The sequence below is a fragment of the Sceloporus occidentalis genome, unplaced genomic scaffold (genome assembly GCF_023333645.1).
Source record: "Sceloporus occidentalis isolate IW3139 unplaced genomic scaffold, rSceOcc1.0.p SCAF_36, whole genome shotgun sequence".
In the NCBI taxonomy this organism is placed as follows: domain Eukaryota; kingdom Metazoa; phylum Chordata; class Lepidosauria; order Squamata; family Phrynosomatidae; genus Sceloporus; species Sceloporus occidentalis.
The window spans coordinates 5,534,045-5,558,167 of NW_028317016.1; the positions used below are offsets into that span (position 1 = coordinate 5,534,045).

A 24,123-nucleotide genomic window follows, 5' to 3' on the forward strand; every position below is an offset into this window, starting at 1 on the left:
GATGTTATGTATTTCTAAGCAGTGGTAACCAAACAAGGCAAGGAAATACAATAAAGTGGGTATTTATGTCTGGAGAACATATTGCTGTTACATTCAATAGAAGCTTGAAGGTCTAATGATTGATGAAAGTATGGGTTCACGTTTAAAAAGAATCCACACTGTGTCCTTCCTGATGTAAACTGCATTTTGGTTGTCGTGTTTGGTCAACCTAAGCGAATGATGGTGACAATTGACCTAGACATGTAGACAATTCTTGTTTTGTTTTTCTTTCAGTTCCATGCTATGGTGATGTCCAGCTGGCCTCACCTCCTCCATGGAATTCCTCAAATGAATCCCTCTCGCCATGTAGCACTCTTGACGAGGCAGGTGCAGCATTGCATGGCATGCCACCAGCTGTTGCAGTTTAGAGGCTCCACATTGGCCTTGGTGATCATCACCTTGGAGTTGGAGAGGATGACTGCTGACTGGTTCCCTATTATTTCTGATCTGTTGAAGAAAGCAAAGGTAAGCATCAAAATTTCCCTTTTATTTTAATGTTCGTCCTGTTGGCTTTCTGGATCTAGATTTTAACTACAAATGCTTGGCACACTTAACGTGCTTTCAAACAGGTCTTGTCTTCTTAAAATATCGTTTGTCTTCCTACCGTTATGATATGGAACACGTTCTACTTATGTGTATGCATATAAAATACTGTAAAATTATATTCTCTGGCAGGTTGAAAGCACAGATTTCATCTGCTGTAAAGAAATGGTAGACCAGCACCTAGAAATGCATACTTCGTCCAACCCTGTATACATTTTCTATTCTGCCAGTAAAGACGTTGATGCTCACCACAGGCCTTCACTATCGTATTGGTCTCCAGTAGGGCACTCTTTCCAGCCTGTGACCAGGGTAAATATGAAATTTAACCAGCCCCTTCCAGCTGCACTAATCCAGACAGATCCAACTCGTGAAGATTTGATGGAGCCAGATGAGTTTTATGATGGATTCCAGTACCTGTATAACGAAGACTATATCCCGGATCGTGGCAGGATAAATGAAGTGGTAACTGGCAGTAAGTCACAGCTAGAGGAAGGACAGTGTCCATGCCCCATCTTGCAGTCTCCTCAGCTTGACTAAGAAATTACCTTTCCAGAATCATTGCCACAGAAAACCAGCCTGGGCTTGCCAAACCTATTCTTGTGCCATAGATAGTTACATGCCCTTTGTTTTATTTTCTGTAAGATAGTAGTATTTTGGTGCTGAATGCAAAATTACTTTTAGAAGTTCATATATACATTTTTTTTTTTAAATAGACTGAAGTCAACTTTAGAATCTTCTTAATAGATTTACTTATCCCTATAAAACACCCAGCCAATATATTGATAAAATTCTTGTGTTTTTGACAGAATGAAAATTAACCCTCAGGGATTGTGTATATACATATATTTTTATTTTGTATTAAATGTTACTTGGCTATCAGTGTATTCCACAATACTCTGGCACTGACCAGAGAAGTTAAGCAGGTTTACACTTTTTTTTTATTTTTATTTTTTTAATAAAAAAAAAAATAAAAAAATATATATATAAATTGATAAACACCAAAGATATTTAGGTTCCATTATTTTACTACTTGATGTGTTGAAAGGTCTTAGTTTTAATTAACGGTTTGTTTTACACTTTACATTTTTCTTTTTTTCTTTTTTTAACTGCCAAGTGTAGGCTCCTCTATTTGTTGAAACCTTGTTTTTTAGTAGTTTTTTCACTGTATACTGTATTGTAGCTAAGAACAACTGGAGTGCATGTTGCCTATGGTTGGTTGCTGGATGTAAGCAGGCCCATATTAATGCAAATCAGACTATGCAGAAATGTTGTCCCTGTACAGTATTAGAGGTGTGTGTGTGTGTGTGTGTGTGTGTGAGAGATATATATATATATATAATTGTGGGGTCTAAGGGAGGGTAACCGTCTTTTCTCTTACAGTGACATGTATAGAAGAGGTTATACTGTGGGGCTGCATTTAAAAACCAGTGCTGCCCTGCACAACGCACTTTTTACGTGTCCCTAAGATGCCATTGTTCACCCTTGTCTAAATAGTCTCTAAATGACATAATGGCTGTGACATGTTATGGTGCTGCCGTTTTTTTTAATTTGTAATTTTTTAATTTAAATTTTATTTTTTTTGTACTAAAGACTTGCCATGTTCAAATTGTTTTATCAAACATATCCTGTTACAAACTGTGAATATTGTAGATATTAATGCAGGTACTTTTGTTCTCTAAATAAATGTTAAGATGAATTGTGCAGTCTATTGTATCTTTCTTTACCCGTTGTGTTAACAACTTTCAATATTCTGTTTTCATGTGTCATGATCTAAAAGCACTTTATAAAAAAAAAAAAAAAAATCTGCCAATTTAACTTTTTGACAGTAGATTCGCTGTATATGTGGTAGGACCAGGATTGGTGTGAATACTTTTTAATACAATTTTGTTCAATTGTAGTAAAATGTTTAAAAACGTGTGACTAGATCAGGGGTGTCAAAGCTGCGGCCCTCCTGCTGCTTGCAGGACTACATCTCCCTTCAGCCAAGGGGCTGGCCGAGGAGTATGAGAGATGTAGTCCTGCAGCAGCTAGAGGGCCGCAGGTTGGACACCCCTGGACTAGATGAAAGACTTACACTACTTACTATGACAAAATTTAACTGGGAAATTGTTTATGAAATCCAAAAAGAGGCAAAATACTATAAATATAAAATACAATTTTTAGAATGGTCAGTGCTTTGATCAGACAATAGACCAATGTACAATGTTGTCAAATATATATATATAGAATTTTTTTCACACCGATATTTTAATGTGTCATCTTGTGAAACTTTCTACTTCCTTTAGGTACAGAGGTACTCTAAATAATGTTTTAAACATTTAAGTTGTGTTCAGTTAGATATCTCAACATGAGAGACTAGAAATGCATCAATAATCTATGATTAAGTGTCTGTGAATATGAAACGTGTATGGTGTGTTCTGGTTCGGGGTTTGAAGCAGAGATAGACACAGACAAGCTTCATTGCTGGAGTCAAGGGAAATACTATATTATATATAGTATTTGATTTAAAACTATACTTAAATTTCCCTGGATTAAAATTTGTAAGAGTGGTTAATTCTATACCCTTTAGACCCAAAACAGTAATAGTAATGGAAGACTGTCAAACTATACAAACAATTCTTGCAAATGTCTGCCCATGCACGCATACATACATACATATTCATACATGCCTTTACACACAAACATCTTTGCTTACACTTGCCCTAACACTGTCTCCTCTCTCATAATCTCTTCTTCCCCTTCCTCTCTCATCCTGTTTCTCTTCTATATCTTTACCCCCCCCCCCCCTTACTCCTACTGCCTTATTTCAGTGCTTCCCTGTGGTGCATGTGGCTTCAGTATTGAGCTTTGGGATATGACATCATATCTCAAAGCTCATCACCATGATGGAGCAGGGAAACGGGTTTGTAGGAACCCTTTATTTTGGCATAATAGGGGCATCGATCTCCTTCCACCGGCAGGCAGTCCATTCTGCCTGTTGATGGAGCTGGTAGGGTGACTGACACCACAAATTACGACGGTAGACACTTTGCCAGCCTCTGGTGAGAGGGCTCGCATTTTGCACAGTTTGGACCCCCGCCATTTACTCCAGTGAAAGTGTGAGTAACTTATCCTAAATACATTGGGGGGTTTTTGGGGGGGGGGTTAAAAAGACCTTAAAAATAATGCAGTTTTTATGTCCAATTTACATTAAAAAAAAATTAGTTTAGTTTAACTATATTGGCAATGTAAAGGAATCCTTTGCTGTGTTAAACCTTACTACTTCGTATACAACTGATTGCATTTTTGTCTCTAAATGCTGTGCAAGAAGAGTAGTGATTAGATTTCTAAATCTCCTGCCAGGAACAGGTGCCACAAGGGCTGTTTTCGCCAGTACATCTTACTTCCAGTAGTTATATGCACTTATACTTGAGCAGACATCAAGGATACTTACTTCACAGCCTGCTGACAACATGCAATATACATAAAGCACTTCACTTAATGTGTGCAATGTTACATATGAATGTTTCGATTAGTATACTGTAAGTCCAAGTATCACTTTTACGTTTCCAGCCTATGTTTCACCAACTTAAAATGTTGTCCCTATTTATATTAAGTGAGGTATAAGCAGGTTTAATAAGCCATCGCATGGTTTGTGTACATTCAGGAGAAAATCAAATCCTACCACCTTCTTAAGGAGATGGCTTGTTGGTCCCATGGACAAAAATAGTTGTATTAGCCCCCCCCCCGTCTGATTGTGATTGTGTGCATTGCATATTCCTGGTTGTAAAGCAAAACATACTGGGTAAAATGCAAAGTGAAGAAACAATTTTAATGTCTGGCATTTACTTATTAGAGAAACAGATGCAACACCCAGTCCTGTATGAAATAATAATCGCCTCCTTAGACTTAAAATCAGGTTATGGCCAGGTTTAGCAGCAATGCCTAAACTCAAACACTGTATTAATGCCATGGGGGTACAATCCTTTATGCAGAGCTGCTTTAAATGTTATGGGTCTTCAACATACTACTCATTCCAGGTCCTGACATCTTCTAAATAGGGGTTCAAGACTGACTAGGCCAATCCAAAACATTTGCCTTCCCGAGCATTGCGATTCAGACTTGCTTTAGAGGACTGCCTTGTTCTGCCTTCTTCTGCTTCCTCTGAGGGATGCCCTTTGTTGTGTGGCAGATGGTTTTATTTCTTGCGGTTTGATTTTGGCAGGGCAACCAAAGGGCATCTACTATACCAAACCGTCAGCTTTATAAATGATTATGTAACGGATTCCAGACTAATATGCATCTACAGCTGTTTTGCAGGGGTGCTCAGGAAGGTATTTTGAATGTTTGAAACCTTACATTACCTATAGCTTCAATCTGTTCGCCAGTTTTTATTGTGGCCCTTATTAGTCGTCACTGTTCAAGGTCTTCAAACACATGACCTTTATAATCCATTTCATTGGGTCAAGTTGGTGTGGAGGAGCAAAAACATTTTATACAATGTAAGATACACGTTTGATTACTTACCACATCAATATACATCAAACTTTGGTGTCATCTGTTACTTCAGCCCACCAAAATAAAAGGGAAAAATATGCACCAACGCAGAACACCAAAGAGGGGAAAAACCTTTTCATGCAACTGTAGATGAAAACTGACAACCTCTTTGTGTCACATAACATTAACCATTTAGACAGTTGTTAATCTAAGCTACTCCCCGTCAACATACGTTCAAGATATTTCTTCTATTTCAGGTACAGTCCTCAAAAGGCTGGCTACTTCAAATTGTTTTTACTAGAAAAGTACGTAAATACAAAAACAAAAAACATTCCCAGTAGGGGTAAAAAACAACAAAAACACAACCACAATGTCAAATAAAAGTGAAATTTAATGAAGGAACATAAGAAAAAAAAAATGTACAAATTGAACAGATGATGTGAAATATCTTAAAGTACAGAATCAAAATGGCTGATCAAATGAAGAAACTTGTACTTTCCAACACATCTAGATGTGTTTTTGTTTTAATACCCATGTTATTTTCCACCCTCAGGCTTTGACCAAACACAACAGTGTACGCTGGCTCAGTATAGGGAATGGGACACCAAGTTGTGAAAGGTGCCACTAAACTTAGCTTGCAGAAGACACTTATTATGGATAGCACTGCATTTTCTGGAGGAAAAATGAGGAGATGCCTTTAGCAGAAGACAATAAATATGAACTTGAGCTCTGGATCTCACAGATCTCTAAAATAATACACAGCTGATGCATTTCAGTGCCGGATTCACGTATTGGATTCATCTTTAAACAAGAATCACCAAGTTAAACATGAACGTACTTGTTCTCCTGCCTACTGTTATGTTGACACAGAGAGCACTGTCATTGGAAAATTTGTTGCGTTTAGAGGGGGACACCATTTTACCTAGGGGTGGTCCTAGTCAATCGCCAAGTACATAATTATATAATATCCTAGTCAGTGGCTTGTGGCTGAAAGCTGTTCATATGCTTACAAAAACTACACCTACAATCCTCTGTTCCTGCTCAAAGACTCCATGCAAGTGTGAGGGTGCACGCATAACACACACACACCACATTTACAGATTTGTGACTAGAAACCCTAAACTGTGTCAATCTCCCTGAGAAATAAAATTAAGGGCAGGGGAATCAAGGTTTCTGAAAGTTGCCACAAGACAGTCCAGGCTTTTTGAGACACTCGATCGAAAAGGTCCATTAGTTGTCAATACAAGTAATTATCCAATATGCCTCAATATAGCTGGGCTCTTGGTTCTCTCCAGTTACTCTTACTTGTACGGCTAAGTAAATTACAGCCTTTACATTAAAAGAAAGTCAGAAGACAATGAAGGCTGTGGAGGCCAGTACTTACCAAAGCAATAGAGCAAAAATCTTACGTAGGTATACTGGACTATGCTTAACACAACAGAATCGCTCGTGGGTTTGCCTGTTGCTGGCTCATGGATTTAATGCAAGCTTTAGATGGGGAGATTTAGCAAACATGTCTTGCTTTAACAGTACATACTAAAATGTGAAGATAAGACTCTTCTTGCAAAAAAGGTCTGTCTGCCTGAACTATGCATGCAATTCTGATTCCAATAAAATGCTCATCTATAAGCCCAGCAAGCTACAGCAGTTATCCGGAAGAGAGCTGCATTTTATACATGGGAGCATGCGCAGATACCTTGGGAATCCAGCATTAAAGCTGAAAACCAGCTATACAGAGGTTCTGCTTCTTGCTAATGATGTTAAGCCGCTCCTTCTAATGGGGACATAATACTGTACAACAACTGTGACCTCGAAGGTCCTAATTCTGCAACGGTTAGAGGATTCCTTGAGTTAACATGTAATGAGCACAGTCTATCATCGAGAAATCTGTAGAGCAAGTGTTCACCTTCAAATGTGAGCCTCTGGCCATCCAGTAATGGAGTTAGACATTAACACCCGATGTAGAAATGCCTTCTTTCCATGTAACGAAAATTAAGATATCAACAGGGGAACTGCAATGAATTCCCCACCAAAATTCAAAGACAGCATCAGGGCTGTCAGAAAAGGTAACTGATAACGCCAACGTTTCTGTTTCACTTCTTCATTACTATAAAAACATTACCGGTATTTTCAATGTTGAAGACGTAAATCTGGGCTTCTGGGTTTAGGCTCTCCATGTAACTTGATTTGCCTCATAACAAAAATTTTAATCGAGTACATTATCTATAACAAGGTCACATGCACAATGGTAAACGCCTAATATAAAAACACAAACATGGGATGTAAGTCACAAAAAATTCCTATAGTGCTAATGACAAAATTGACATAAAATGCCCTTCAAAATTTTAAATCTAGAAAAACTTAAGAAAAAATGGTTTTGGAACCTCATTAGAAAATACAAAACAGAATATAAAATAAAAGCAGTAAAAAGTTAACTTTGTCACCATAAGAATTATATGCCCTATAAGAAGAAGAAAAAAACATAACTTAATATTACATTGGAGTGTGAATTGTGCTCGAAAAGCGACAGGATGCATATTCATTTATTTCCATAGAGAGTACAGCGGCCTGCATTTTCTGAAGGTGCCCACTGACGAGGATAAGCAATAACCAATATATATATGGAGCTGCCCCTCTGGCAGTCTGTCCACCCAGGTTGCCTGTCTTGGTGGAGGAGGCAGCCAACTTGGGCCAAGGTCCTACCTGGGCCAAGGTCCTACCTGGGCCAAGGTCCTACCTGGGCCAAGGTCCTACCTGGGCCAAGGTCCTACCTGGGCCAAGGTCCTACCTGGGCCAAGGTCCTACCTGGGCCAAGGTCCTACCTGGGCCAAGGTCCTACCTGGGCCAAGGTCCTACCTGGGCCAAGGTCCGGCTCAGCTGCACTTCAACCAGTTTGCCCACATCTACAACATCACTCTCCATAAGATGCCCCACATGCAGTAACAAGACAAGGGGGTTCTGCCCTTTAGCATTCAACCATAAAACAGGATTATTTTGCAACGATATAACAATATCTAAGAATTCTTGCATCTTAATTTGGTTTATCTGGATATATATAAAAAAATAAAAAATAAAAAAAAGTACTGATAATAGATATATTCCTCTTAAGTCACACATGTATCTGAACCAAAATATATTTATATAAAAATATGGCAAATTATTAGAGTCTTCCATTGCATTAAAATTAAAGTATTTTTATTGGGAAAACAGTAAGTCAAAGTTTCAATCCTCGGTTGAGACTTTAGTGCAGAATATTTATATATACATATTTTTGGCCGTTTATTAAAAAAAAAAAAAAAAGACATAAGCCACAGAATATAGATGTGTGAATTCACAGGAAAGGGCAATAATATGATTTCAAGCTTACTCCTTATATGTGGATTTGTTAAATTAACATTTATGAATACTTTTTTTTAGCCTAACCTCTCAATAATCATGGTAAAAATATGTATAAAAAAAGCATATCATGATTAAATATTATTTTCCTTAATTAAAAATCAATTAGTAAAATATGTTGAGGCTGCTTTGGACAGGTTAAACATGTAACAACACTAAGAGTTTTAAATACACATTGGTATTGCATAGATATTAGGAAGCACCGTCTTTTTACAATTAGCTCCATTCATACAATATACCTGCAGATATTAAAAGAATTGGTTATGCTGTAAACTCTGTAGTATCCGTGTTCTCTTTATGGTTTGGTCCACTCACAATGTTAGGAGAAAAGGGTGGCATGGGGAGAATCCATGCAATTAAATGACATGAACGTGTAAGTCCAATCTTGACATGCAAGTCTGTACGTCTTAACTGGAAAAAAAAATGAAAATAAAAATAAATTCAAATTAAAAAAAAAAATAAAAATGTACAAATTAGATAATGTCAACTAATTAAAATAAAACATGAGACAAAATAAATTATATGGCAAATCTGAGTTCCAAAAGAACAAACTTATAAACAAAAGTTTTAATTGTACACGATGCACAGGAATTATACCCTCATCCAATTATGTTTAAGACACCTGTGGTCATGCAGACGTACATAGAACCCATCTCCTTTTCATTGTGGTTCATGTTACTGATTAGAACATTATTAGACAATATGTTACCCTCCGGCTGCTGTTGGCCTGCAGCTCCCATGATGGTCATCAGGTTGATGGAATATCATGGGAGTTTGACAACCACAACAGATACAAGGTAGCATTTTATCAGAACCAAGATTATAAAATCAATATAGACGTAAAATAATTAAAAGATAGCTATTAAAGAAACTCAACGCGGTCAAATTACCAAAACATAAGGTCAAACAATATTAGCTGCATTATACATTCCTTGAACAGCAGAACTATTAACACAAAAGCGAAAACAAGTGTTACTGTGTTCTTCAGGATCTCATGCTCATAAGCCTTACACCCCTCCAGTACTTGTAGGTGGGCTTCCATTAAAATGCTTATTACCTAACTTCACTAACTTCATTATGCATTATGAAGGGCCAGCCCCAGTCATCTTCTCATGTAAGAAGAGCTGGTGTAACCATGCATCATGCACATTAAAAGTCTGAAAGTGTTCTGGAAAGTCAATGTTCTCCTGACCAGCTATTCATTTTGCTTTTCCTAGTCTTTCAATGGACCTTATGGAAAAACGGACTGGTAGAAATGGTGAGCACAGAGGCAAACGTATGCATTTTCATGTGAAGAAACCTTAGTTCTTTGAAGTGAAAAGCTTCATACCACATCAATGTACCTAGAGGGGGAATGTACATTAACCCTACAGTGTCAGGAGGCTCCCAAACCTCACAAAGAAGGCCCATGGTTACCGAGTACTTGGAGACGTTTGCAACCTCAGAGTGAAAATGTAACATTATAAAAGGATCCCGAGTGAACAGGTTATTAAGTTACACAAAAAAGTGTGCCATGCATAAAAACGTATCTGCTAGCAGATTCAATATTGTTCTTTAACAGAATGCTGCTTTTGCCCCTCTGGCACTCAGTGGGTTATATACGGGGTTATATACAGGGTTAGGTATATTAGTGATATTAAGTTCCCACTTTTGACACCTGTAGAAGTGTAAAATGTGGATCCCAATGTTGTAGCATCTGAAATTTGTGACTGATACAGCCGATGCCTCGGTTCTGAATCTGCCAATAAACATCGTGGCTTAGAGGAAAATCCTAAGAAAAAACAGCGCGTTATAAAACTGAAAACACAACCGAAACCTCCATTTTCTTTTCATCACCCCCGAGACACTCCAACACACACAATGCTTTTACCGGGCACATCCACGATCCCTGAAGGAACGGTCGGGTCATGTAGGCTATTCCAGAAGCCATCAACATCCGCTGGACGTTTTAAGTGCAACCTGACAATATGGCTTTTAATCCCCATGAACCCGTCACCTCATCTATGTTTTGTTGAGGTTTGATTTAAAAAGGTAGCATTGCCTTACCTCAGTTGAGTGTCGCACGGATCAAGCCCATCATTACTAATAACTTCACTATTCTATTCTATTTTTTCCACAAAAACTAAATGTATCAGTTCCAAAGGTTGCTTTGCTTTCATTTGGACCAATGGAATTAGGGATATATTGGATAGGCTAAACTGGACAGACTTATGCCCTTTTAACTTTACTACCTAACTTTGGCGCTCTACCAACTGCCTCATGAAGGTGATGGAAACCAACACCACCTAAAGAAGGAACTGAACATTTTAGCATTAAACTACACCAGGTCCTCTCTTTAAATAAATCAATTCACAAAACCAGGGACTTCAGAATTTTAGAAGCATTTTAAAACTGGCATTGGTAACGCTACCCTGTATGCAGCAGTGCATTACCATCTAAAGGAGGGAGAAGAGGAGAAATGGGCAAAATGTATAGAGTGTATATTCCTTTTCCATAAAAATCCTGTATCTGAGGGTGCAATAAAATCTACACCCACCAGTGAAGGCAACCATTAGCACGGACATGCTACAATTGCAACCAGATTAACTCTAGCAAGCCCACTAAGATACGACACCTTTTGGGTAAACGCAGACAGTCCGCCAACAGTTATTAACGGGAACACAATCACTTTACAATCACCAATAATACCATCTCCATTCCAGATTGTTTGACGTAGACATAGAAAAGGCACAAAATCAATGGTATATACACGCGTAGACTTACTTTTTCCTGTCTTTGTCTTTCTTTAGAGGTTGCTGGGAAGTTGCTTGGAATGCTTGAGACTGAAGGGACTCCACCGCAGCTCTCCGCTTATTGAAGGAGTTCATCTCTTCCTCTAGCTCCTTCCTTTTGTCTTCCACCTTCCTAGTCTCTTCTTGATGCATCCTTTTCAGATGGGTAAACTTCTCCTGCAGCTGGAAAACAAAAAAGACAAGTTCCTGTCTGTCAGAACCATGACAAAAACAGGTTCCCATCTTGCATGCGACTCATAGATTCGAGGATGGCATTTTTTATTTTTTAGGAGGCTTTAACCATCTTAGAAAAGGACCCCCAGCTCCTTAAAAAAAATGTATTCCAATTTAAAGCATGAAAAAATATAAAAAAATGTGAGGACAAGTTAGATTTAGGTAAATCGTTCTTTTTACCCATTTTCAGTGAGGCAGATGTTATTCAACATGTATGGAAGCAGCCATAATGGATGACATCACAGATCTTGTGAGACTTGGACGGCGGAAGTAATTTTAGGCAATTCAAAGCAAATTGGGCTGGGATCGAAATGCAATATAAGTACTGAATACTCCCGGAGTAAGCTCATACTACAGAGCGAGTTTTGACTTTTTATTATTGCTTTTTATCTTATTGTAACCTGGGATCTATTTAACCCTTAACCTGCTGGAGAGACCTGGGATCTTTTATTTCCAGCTTGAAATGTGAGTGTATTGGAGTGTTCCAGCTCAGGATATGATCATACTACTATATATCTATATATAACTGGGTAAAGTTGTATATTAATATTGTTTGATGTTTGATTCTATGGTAAAATATACATATGATGAGGGAAGCACATTGATATTGGCGCTGTTATTATACATTAGAGGCGCTGGTATATTTCACATTACATATAAACCTACCTCATTTGTGTTACTGTTTCTATATCGTAAATTAACACATTTTAATTTGCTGCCTCAGCCCTAGATATTTGTGATAATAGCTTTACAGAGGAACTTCACAGCCGTAAACAATATGAACTACAAGTGCTAAAACACTACTTCGTCTACTGCTTTCACATGGAAAATGGCGGGAAATGCTTCTTTTAGCAGCTGGTGGATGTCTTGTGTTTTTTGGGGTGTACCACAAAGACCCCAAGGGGAGTTCTGATCATCCTGTTCTGCTCTGATGAGAACAGCTAGTTATATTTCCAAAAAATATGAACTCAAAGAAAAATACCCAGATTTTAAATATATATATATATACATACATACATATACACACATATATATATATATATATATATATATATATATATATATATATATATATATATATATATACACACATATATATATACACACACACACACACACATATTACATACTACCCTTGGTCATGAAAGGGTTCAAAGGACATGTCTACTGTACATTCCATCTCAACCCAAAATTAAAGCAGCATGTGGAACAGGGTGCAGGACTGTTCAGTGAATCCCAATTTATACATAACAGATTAGTTGTGTGGTACTTACCTCTCGCTCCTTTTCTTTCAATTCGGCTTCCGTCTCCTTAACTTTGCTCACAAACATTTGTCGCATTTCTTCCTCTTTCCTCTGCAGGTCACCTAGGAACTCTTTCCTTTTTGCTTCATAAGTTTCCTGAAGGCTGCAATAATAACGTGTTTTGTTATAAGAGCAAAATTTGTGAATTAACAGGATTAAGTGACTTAAGCTGAAATACAAAAAGGTACACGCTGAGTTCACTAATTTATCAGAACCTTTCAGGAAGGTGCACAATTGCCTTCCAGATAGATTACATATACAAATTAAGACATATATGAAAGTGAAGCCATTTAGCCATTTTTCATAGCATTCGCCTATTCAACAATAGTTTGTTGCCTATATCAGGGCTTGACAAATTTGTTGTGAATCTAGGCGCCAGGTAAAAAAGTTAGGAGCCAGGATTTTTTTAAACTAACAGTTGGTTAGGAGTGATCTGATCATCATCAGCCCACTTACTAAACTCACAGCGTTTGACCTGGAAGCACCCTGGACTTTCAGGTCAGTGCTGGGTTTTTTTTATTATTATTATTAGGTTTTGTTTTTTTTTAACTCTTTCGATGCTGATGTTCCATTGGAGCACAGCATTGACTGATATTTAGTCCCCACAAGCTTGTTGGGAAAAATGTTAACCCCTGCAATGCCACGAATGTGTCATACACAAGTGTGGCATTGAAGGGGTTAACGCTGCACTGTCGCTCTCATGGAGCGATCAGGCAGCAGGGGGGTGTTGCGGCTGGTGTCCACACTCATGTGGAGACCAAAGAACCTTCTCCCCTGTCCCTGAAGCTGCCTCTGGCAGCTGGGACTCAATCGCTGGTCTATAGACCAGCCATTGCAGGGAGGGGAGTCTTTGATGACTGCTGTAGGCTTCCATGCCTACAGGAATCATCAAAGGGCTTGTGGGGGCTCGTTTTTGCTGTTGCTGGTCTGCCTGGGCTTCCAGGCAGACCACCAGCAGCAGAGCCCCGTACAAAACGGGAATTAACCCCTAAATGCCGCATTGAAGGGGTTAACGCTGCACTGTCGCTCTCATGGAGCGATCAGGCAGCAGGGGGGTGTTGGGTCAGGTCCCCACACTTGTGTGGGGAACCAATCAACACACAACCCCCTTCCCTGAAGCTGCCTGTGGCAGCTGATAACACGATTGCTGGTTTTGTAGCAACCGCGGTTTCAGCCTACAGGATCACTCCGTGGGAGTGATCTCAGGCTCGGGGGGGGGGGGGGGGGGGGGCTCTGAGTGGCTGTGCTGTCTGCCCAGACTCCTGGGCAGACAGCAGCAGCAGCGCCCCCGTGTGGTGACTCAGCCTCTTACATCCACATTTTTTTATGGATGTAAGAGGCTGAGAAAACCTAGGCGCCAGGACAAAATTCTCTGTCGCCATGGCGACCTGGCGCCTGGGATTTGTTGAGCCCTGGCCTATATAAAACACGTACATCCAACTTCTATTACCATAATGTTACGGGTTACGCGTCAATAGTCAGAGATGTAATAGCTGGCAACCCAAACACTTTTTCAATGCATTTCTTGATTTATTTTTAGGCCCTTTGTTTGCTTTGCTTATTGGGTGAGAAAAAAATAGACCAAATGCCGTGGGTCCTGAGAATTACCTGAAGGGCTGGCTATCCGGATCGGTGTCTTTGAATCCCATCTCTTCTAGCTTACACCGTCTGTACAGCTCATAATGGCGCGTGTGGGTCTGTTCTCTTAGGTCCTCCATGTTGACCCGGATCAGCATTTCTCGCAGCTTAACAAAGTCACAGTGGCTCTCATTTTCAACTGTGAACCAACGGGTAAAACAAGGCAAAGAGAGACACCTTACTGTATTTGAAATACAACTATATATTCTTAATTATAAACCTATCCAAAACAAAAAAAAGCAACTACCATCATTCTAATTATGCTTTTAATAAAAAAAAAAAAATGTATATGAAGCAGAGGACCAGACTGATGCTATAAGTAAACAGGGGTACAGTACAGATTAGAATGGGTCACTGTTATTTTTGTAGAATTTATGAAATGATGGTTTATACAAATATTTGCTTGTGAATTCTTTTACATGCGTTACTCTGTGCCTTATAGTCCGTGTGACTGTTATCTGTATGTGGGGGCTTTCTATTAAATTATTAGTTTCAAGCAGTGAGAAATAATAGATTTTGGGCAAACTTCCAACTTGTCTGCCATCACTTTGTAATTGTATCACTTCTAGGCTAGTGCTTAAATCCTCAAGAATATTTATATATTGCAATAGTTCCTATGCTAAACACAGTTTACCAGTAGTGTGCATTTCTTATGTGTTTTATTTGGTTTGGCTGGGTTATAACTATTGAACTTAATAAAAGTAATAAAATAAAGTTTTATATAATAAAGTAACAGGACCTCAACATCTGCTAAGCGAGCGAACAAATTAACTATTCAAAATATACGTGACGACATCAAAAACTAATCTTAAGGACGGCCACATACCTTGCACAACTCCCCAAGGATATTGTCTGGCTCTTACGAGTTTATTCCCCACTTTGACCTCTTCTGTACTCCCAACCACAGCAAAGGGAAGATGAGCCTGTAAGAAATAGACTGTTACTGACTACGTAAAAGCAAAAAGTATTAAAAAATAAGAGCCATGAGCTATGTTCATACAAAGTAATTTTGAGAATTTTTAAAAAAAATGTAGACCAATTACAGTGAACATCAGTTCCCGGTGAATGTTTTATATAGCGCGTCAATATCCCAATCAGCTACCTACAGTTAAATTGGTTTACATTTCTATTTTCATTCTGTGATGAGCCCCTGGAGAAAGATGGAGAAGCCATCTACTATATGAAAACAAACTCTATTCTATTAATCCAAAACAAATTAACTTCTATTTTTGGATATATGTTACTTTTGCATCTGTATGTTGCCTATTGAATAAAACAGCAAGCTTCTATGGGGAAATTTTTTTTTAACAGGGTTAAAATATACACATACACACACACACACACACACACACACACACACTTACTTTAGTCAATGAAATTTACTGGGAATGTAGTAATCGCAGCTTTTATACAGTTTTTCAGAGAAATACAGTACACGGACAATAGATGGCGCCATCGTACTCCAGCAGATTTAATATCTGCACCATTACCATAGCCACACCGTCCAACTCTCCAATTAAGGCAACAGTTGGGGAAAGGTAGGTGTTGCAGCCCCAACAGTAGCCACTTAACAATACTCAAGTAGGCGCACAGTCCCTTCCTACCCTAGATGGAGATCATACCAAGGATCTTCCAATAGCTGGACTCTAGAGCTACCCCTCCACCTCCTTATGGGAGACATGCAGGCAAGATAAGGGATGGAGCTAGCTGCACATGATGGTTGAGCTAAGACCAAATATTACTGAATTGGTGGACAGTGGACTGGAAATTAAAAGCAGTCATGATAAGCCTGTGGAAAGGACCTACCTTCAAGATTTCTTCTAGAAAAAGCTGGTCTAGAGGGTTTAAGAAGGCTTCCAGCCCCTCTCACAAACACAGGCAATACATTTATCGTGTACTAACGTGTGTAACGTTAACACAAACTTTACACAATGCATGCTGGATGCATGTAAATCTCATTGGCACACGCCAGCACGCCACGTTCATGGCCACTGATCAGCGATGATCGCGAACTTACATTCATTACAGAGTTGATTTCTGCCACGGCATCGTCATCGGTCGGGAACTGGTAGATCTGAACACCGTTACTGACCAGCTCGCTCATAATCTTGATTTTGAACTTGTGCAGCTCGCTCTTGGAGACGGTGTCAGCCTTGGCTATAATCGGAATGATATTAACCTTAAAAAATAAAGAATTAGACACGAGTCTGGTTATCACAAAAATATGACACGAAAACACAGAGTTACACGGAGAATTAAAATCCATGTACATGCATTTGGAAATAGAGAATTACACTGTATGTGAAGTCTATTGGGGTTTACAAGCTGGAAGGCCATCAGTTTAAATCAGAATCTAAAGGAGGCTTACCGGGCGGGGAGAAAGGTAGCAAAACCCCTTGAATATATGTATTCGCTATGTGGCACTATATACCGGTAAATAAAAGATATTAATAATAATAAAACAGTATAAAAGTTTCAAATGCTTATTTGTATTTTTTCCCATTAATTGCTATGGTGCCATGGCTACTTTTTTTTTTAAAAAAGCACTTTACACATGCAAAGCCTATAGAATATATAATGGCAATTAAGACCCATTTTACACAAATAATTGCGTCCCTTTAAATATGAAACCACTAAGTATCCGATGTTTTACGAAGGGAGCCAGCGACAGAATCAAACAATTACACACTCTAGCTGTTTGTAAACCGAGACACAACAATCTTACGTCCCGGGTCCAATCAAAATAAAAGGATCGGTGCGCAAACTGTGGCTTAGTCACATAGGCAGATGCCTTGTATTTAACTAGGAAGATGAGCCCCGCAAGTGGGTTAAACAAGGACAGGGAGCGATACAGCTCATTAGCAAGCGAATGCCAGGGGAAGACGTTTCGGATAGAAGAAGAGCGCCAACAGACTGTAAATTAGCCTCACACAAAACGCACGTTAACCGCTTGGCACTGGCCGGCACGCCAGCTCAGAGAGGTGAAGGCTTCGCAGGGTTACTTCAGTGCAACGAGCACTTAGTCCCAGACTAACATACAGGGAGCGACAGCCACATTCTAATGCCATGGAATTAAATGGGCTGTCGCAAGAAACAAAAGGCAAATGCTAACTTCTGCCTACTCCAGCAAAGTATTACGCTCCCTCCTACTCCAGGAGCCCATGCTAAAGGGCTTTCACATTTTTTGTGCTTTAGCACAACGGGATCAAAGAGCGATTTAAACACTAGTCTGAAGCAGTGGTCGGCCCAGGCCCATAAAACTATAGGTGTTTGAAAGCCAATCTGATCTTAAAAAGGCAGACTGGTACTCATTTAAGAAGAATTTTCTAAAATAAAATAATCGAAGTGAAGATACGCCTTTTAAATCTATCAGAGGCTTTACTTTGTTATTTATATGCAAGTATATTCCAGCATTGCAGGTACCGAGTGTGTATCTGGGGAACTGTAGAGGATGAACTGGCTAATTCAATGCATTAGACTGTGGTGAATCTCTTGGGGGGGGGCTCTCTCTAGTTGTCCAGGTGGGAGCAGACACCTTCTTTCTCACCAGGTCCCACAAGACCTTACAGGAATCTTCTTCTGTGCATTTGTTTTAAATCGAGTTCATTAACGAGAACATTCCATGGATTTAGTTAGAGAAGCAGGAGAAGCTGCTGATCCAGACCGATCAGCTTTATCATGTGAGCCTGTGAAGTCAGTACCTAAAACATGGGACACGATCACATTGTGGTTCTCTTTACTTCTCCCAGACTTGTACAAATACAAAGAGTGTAAGGCCTGGTAGAGAGTAGATACCTTGCTATCCAGCTTCTTCATGGTGACCAGGTCCAGGGATTTCAGAGAGTGGCCCGTGGGGGTAATGAAGTACAGGCACACGTGTATCCTGGAGTCATGATAGTTGAAAAGGGATCGTCTGATTTTCAGCTCTTCTTGGAGATAATTTTCAAACTGAGTATCAATGTAATCAACGACTGACCTGTAACTGCACAAAGACACCATGTAAAGCTGTGTTTACCATATCGCTAGAATTACTTTTACAACTTTGTTTATTCAATCACTAATGCATTCTCTGTTAGGAGGAATGGCTCAAGGAGATGAAAAGCAGAAAATGACATTCATTGCAGAACAGAAAGCCACTTATCTGACATTGGTGGCCTGATATGAGAGACATATAGCCAGTATAGGTAATTAAAAAATAGTCATTTCTTATACCGAAGTGCATTTCTCTATTGAAGGAATCTAAACAGAACAATGCATTGGACAGCAAGTTTTAACCTTTTTTTTTTTTTTTTTTTTTGGAGTGAACAGTTTTACCTAGAATGTACCAGCTACTTGTGAATATAGAAAGTTGTTTAGCCAGTATATATATAGCAAATAAGTGCAGATAAGCATAAAAAAGCAGCGTTACATAGACTTCTATGCTAGTCGGGAACCTACAAATTGCACAGCTACGGGGCACTAAAAAGGATTAGAATCACCTATCAACATTTGCCTGACTAAACAGGACTATTTATACGATGCTTGATCTCTCCTATCTTTCCAACAACCCTTCCGGCACTTTTGCTACGAACGTCATACAACAGAACAAGGGAGCTATGACAGCTAGCGTTTTCTGTTCATTTTTATTCTCAGGTAAACATACGTAACATGCGCTGAACTTTGGGGACTTTTAATGACTGAAGGACCTAGGTGGTCCACAGATAACTAATAAGAGCATCATGGGATCCAGAGAGGATCCTGTTTTTATCCCTCAATTTAAAGTCTAGAGGAGTCTTCCAAGCAGATGCAGCAGGATGGGCACTTTGGAAACGTTCGGAGTTAAGAGAGTGGGTTAGGCTTGCCGGGGGCTACACAAAGCTACTTTTTATTGCAAGCGAGAGATATCGAGTAGGAGGCTCCCACCAGAGGCGTTTGTAACGGGCACGGCACGCGTCACATTGTTCCGCCAAAAACCGGGCAGAGACAATAAAGAAAAAATATCAGTAGCGGCCATTATGGCCAGCAGATAAAGGAAAATAATCATGAAAGGACACTACGGAGGCTGGGCTTGGAGGCCCACGCGGTATTTGTACAAGTAAGCTTGATTCCTGAAAACAAAGAGTTAAAATGTTGGACACGCCAGAAATAAAAATAAAAAAAAAAGAAAGAAAAAGAAAGTCTGGTATTTCAAACATGTGTGTGTGATAGTTTATGGGAAAAGCCAAGTTCTCCATGTTTGCTCTGAAGAGTTTACAGTATATCCCCCGGCAACTACATATTTCACTTGACAGAAGAACTACGTTCACGCAGGAATGACAAGTTATTAATAGGAGAATTAAAACCCACAGACACCTCGTAGCACTGCCAAGACTTACTGGAAAGCACATGATATGTGTATTTGCGGGTGATTTATTTTTCTCTCGTAAAGACGGGCTGTTACCTTCCAGACACATCACAATATTTCTGGTAAAGTCTCCTCGCAACGCAGAACAGGGTAATCACTTTAATTACCTTAATGATAGGTTGTGTCTGAAAATAATTTAGGGTTGTCTATGCTTCTCTCACCTAGTTTGGTTATAGTGTCTGTGTTAACTGCAGCTGTCCAACCATCACCCAACCTGTGATTCAATGCTGACTAATGGGAGGTAGAGTTCAAAAACATCAACAAGTGAAAAAAAATCTGGTTGAGGTTGTCCAACTCGTTTGTTTTAACAAAACGGGCAGCTTACGAGTAAAAGGTAGTCAAGAGATAAAAGAGACTTTATTTTATGGGAGATTTTAGGTCTACCTGCTTGAGAAAACCTGTAGTGTTTAAAGCACGCTCCTCAGAAACCTACCAATTACTTTACATCAGCAGAGCTGCTGGTGTAATGTAATGCCTTCTATGCTGGCCCTTTTCGGCCCTATTGCTATGCCAATACAGTGGTTTATTCGCAAAAGGCCGACAGCCTTTCTCATGGGGGAGAACAGCTACTTGAGAATCTGATGGATGAGTGAGAAAACAGGTGGCCCTCCAGTTATAATAATGGAGACTTGAGACGTGACAATTTACAAGAAGCTCCCCATTCACAGAGCAATCATGAGTTTCCAACATAAGCTCAACTCAAGGTTTAGTGAATCTGACCGAACATTACTCCTAAAGGGACACTCTAGTCATTATATGTATATGAAAGCTTTAAGCTTATGTCTCGTTTGCAAAAGGCATGTGAGGATTGTGACGAATGCCCCATATGCTTCGGACCGCAGGCATCTTCATTCGCATGATATACTGGCCATCAGGCTGCTGCAGACGATGTCCTGCGCAGAAAGCAACATGTTTGCTTTTCTTTGACTAATTGGCAGCCAATCGATGGCAAGAACCATCCAATCAGGGAAGAGGATCAAGTAAACGTTTTCTTTACTTCAATATGCATTCAATATACCCTAGTGGAATTGAACTGAGTAAACTGCCACAGTTTGGTCAATACATCAGCCGATATGTTATTGAGATTAACATGTAAAAGGTTATGATATCTTTTTAGGGCATGTAAATTGGGAACCAATTGTAACTCATTTTCCTTAAAGTTCCACAAATGCCTCATTAAAATGTTAATCTCACGCAATTCGCGATAGATCAGCAAACGCTGGTTTCTAAAAACGCGTGCGCTGACAGTCAGATGATCTTCAATATTAGATTTCCATATAATCGGTAAAGGTCAAACCTCTTTCATTTATATCCCACTCATGATCCCGTTGACTATTATAAGTCCAAACGCATGTATATAATTTATCACATCTGAGCCAATGTAAAGCAAGTAGTCTACTGAGATTGAGATTTGCGTGAAATACTAGCATATTAGAGGCTTTTTCGGACTTGCTAGAGAACACTGTGTTCTTGCAAGTTTGCAAGAAAATACACAGCACTAAGGAATTGAAATATTCAAAATATCTACTAAAAACATCATAAAATTTCAAGCCTATCTGTATGTATGAAGTGTAGTAGGTAACACATAATACACCCCCTATAAAAATCACCTAGCCAAATAGCTAATAATTGAGAGGCGTTTACAGAAATTGGAGTTCGACACTTAGGTAAACAACTTGGCAAACAAGCTAGCTCGCCAAAATGCTTGTGTGGAGCGCTGCTCTGCTTATAACGGAACCATTGCGGCTACTTACATACTTATTAAAATAATATTGTAAAATAAAGTTCCTACATGCGTGTTCATTCTTTGGTTTTGTTGCAAAAATCACACTAGTTAAATCTATTTTTGGAACAAACTTTACACATTGATATACTTTGACTGGAAACACGGCGGGTTAAACACTAACATCCAGGGCCACGAAATACCGGTATTTATTTTAAATATTTTTTTCTTAAAACTAAGTGACTGATCCCCTGCAGGCAAACATGTACATTTTGTTTCTAAAATGGGTATACATTTTTAAACACCGTTCTGGCCATTATTTACAAAAGAGAAAATTCTGGTGTAAAGAGCTCAACGCGGAATAATCAGCAGGAACATTTCGCTCGTTTTCATTGGCAATTGTACCAAACTTAGAACTGCTGTATAAACATGGCCGCTCGTCAAAACCTGTCAGAAGGAACATTCAAATGGAATCAAAGAAAACAAATCCTGATGCTTGCCTGTCATCTTTGTTGATTTGGTCTCCAAATCCTACAGTATCGACTATGGTTAGCTTTAGGTGCACGTTGCTTTCTTGAAGTTCGTATGTACGCGGTCTCAGACGAACGCCATTTTCATAGTGGCTAGCTTCTTCGGTCTCAAATGTGGTGTTAAAGAGCGTGTTCATAAGCGTGGACTTCCCAATACCCGTTTCCCCTACAATGGAAACCAAGTTTTGAGTCATGGAATAGAAACAGACAAATACGCTTACATTTCTAAAACCGTCTTGTATTACTATTACTGTACTAGAACATATCCTAACGCCCTTCATGGTCATCAAGCATTGATCTGGACACAAGACTTAGTTAATAACCGTCTTCGTTCTTTCCAAAGTGTAATTTGTATAGTTCCATCTCATAATAACCACAGCAGGTGTTCTCCTGGGCCAGTTCCACAGCCTGCACTTAATGAACTTCTAGCGTTTGAGATGAAAATACATTAGTACATCCATACTAATTCGTAGAAAGCATGAAAGGTCCATGATCAGACTATGGGCTTCTAGGCAGACAGCGAGTATATTTTAGCTCCAAATATGCCACTGAAAACTTTTCAGGTGACAGTGCTTTAAATAACATGAAATACTAATGGTTTCAGGTGAGCTGGGGAAACCATGCGTCATTTGAACTGCCCTGTTGCGGCAAACTCACTAAATTATATGCGTCAGCTGCCTGCTGCGGCAAAGCATGAGCATGAATTACAGCCATAATATAGCTACATTTTTAGGTTACATAGGGTTTGCCATAAAACTGCATTAGATCAATATGCAAGTTAGTGATTTTAGTCAAACCATGTTTCTTGGTGTAACTTGCATGTGAGGATATAGAGCTCCAGTGGGATAGATGAAGGGCAATTTGAATAAGGATTAGTTTACTGGGGAGTCAGCACATAAAAGGGTGAGCGGGGATCAGTGGTATAGTACCAAGAAGGCATCTCATTTGATACTAAACATGTATGACATCACTACTTTAAGGGGAAGCTTTAGCCATCATACACACTTTAATGCATTAGACAGCTGTGCGGTCCCTTTAAATTTTCATATAGCCCTCTTCCCAATGCACTCTGCAGAATCCGCCATATGCATTTGCTTCTTTCCCCATCTCCCAGCTATTCTCCGCACAGGAGATCCATTCAAACCCCTGTTTGTGAGTTACCGGGGGGGGTCACCAATGGGGCCACTTGCCTTTACTGCCTGGACAGTGCTTATGTACAAGAGCAAATATGGTGGTATAACAATGGTTGTTGTAGTGAGAGAGCACATTTCACTTATCACTTACAGCACCCCTGAGCTTGCAGAACACTGGAGTTTACTTTCATACAGATGATCTGATGTATTGCAAACAGAAAAGGTTTTAAAAAACTTCCTGAAGTCATGTCCTGAAATCAGTCCCCGTTTAAAGTAAAGAATCATTACCATTTCAATGCCAGAAAGCAGCGGGAAACATTTGCAAACAAACCACAGTCTTACAATTAAAACTAGACACGTTAAAAATGACCAGCGAGACGCGTATACTTTGAATATGTAAAACACCGAGATCACCGGAGGCGCAGATCAGCCGTAACCATTATCACAAAATGCTGGGAGAGGGAAAAAAAAACCCCCAAAACTTACCCACGCACAGGATGTTAAAGCAGAAGCCCTGGGTGACAGATTTACTAACAAGCTGATCAGGAAGGCTGTCGAACCCCACATGTCCGCCCAGCGCGAGGCTGCGTTTCTCTTCATTCTGTCGAAGGACATGGAAGAAAAGCAATGGAGGGAGGGGGAGGAAAAAAAAAAAAAAAAAAACAGCAATTAGGAACGAAGAAAATAAAAAGGAAAAACACAAGAGCAGCAGCGCACAAGCACAGTTACCATATTCCTGAGACACCCGAGCACGTACTGCCTGCTATATCCTCACAGACCCGCGGCACAAGTACTCGCCGTGTTGATATGCTGCATTCCAGACATACTGGTAATTACAGAAGAGACATCAGTAGGAAAAATCTCATCTCACGGAGAATCTTAAAGGGACAGCATGCGCCGCTCACAAGACCGCCACTTATGTATTAGACATTTTCCAACTCCTAGAATTCATT

The 24,123-nt window shown here is 39.5% G+C and overlaps 1 protein-coding gene across 1 annotated transcript; it reads right to left on the bottom strand.

Moving 5' to 3' along the window:
* Window positions 1-323: 323 nt before the first annotated feature.
* On the bottom strand, window positions 324-23,765 carry LOC149297876 (septin-8-like). The gene is made up of 10 exons (XM_089488115.1): window positions 23,657-23,765; window positions 22,008-22,203; window positions 18,197-18,383; window positions 16,419-16,580; window positions 15,228-15,324; window positions 14,372-14,540; window positions 12,734-12,866; window positions 11,218-11,408; window positions 4,684-4,686; window positions 324-486 (listed from the first exon to the last, which is right to left on the bottom strand). Exons 2-10 carry the CDS (start codon window positions 22,172-22,174, stop codon window positions 324-326), a joined length of 1,272 nt encoding a protein of 423 aa, XP_089344241.1. The 5' UTR covers window positions 22,175-22,203; window positions 23,657-23,765.
* Between the last annotated feature and the right edge of the window lie 358 nt (window positions 23,766-24,123).

Coding starts and splice junctions, on each gene's coding strand:
- LOC149297876 (XM_089488115.1), bottom strand. CDS start 22,174: ATGAACACGCTCTTTAACACCACATTTGAGACCGAAGAAGCTAGCCAC. Junction 16,581..18,196: donor TGAAGAAGCTGGATAGCAAG/GTATCTACTCTC, acceptor TTATTTTTTAAG/GTTAATATCATTCCGATTAT. Junction 14,541..15,227: donor TCCTTGGGGAGTTGTGCAAG/GTATGTGGCCGT, acceptor GTTGGTTCACAG/TTGAAAATGAGAGCCACTGT.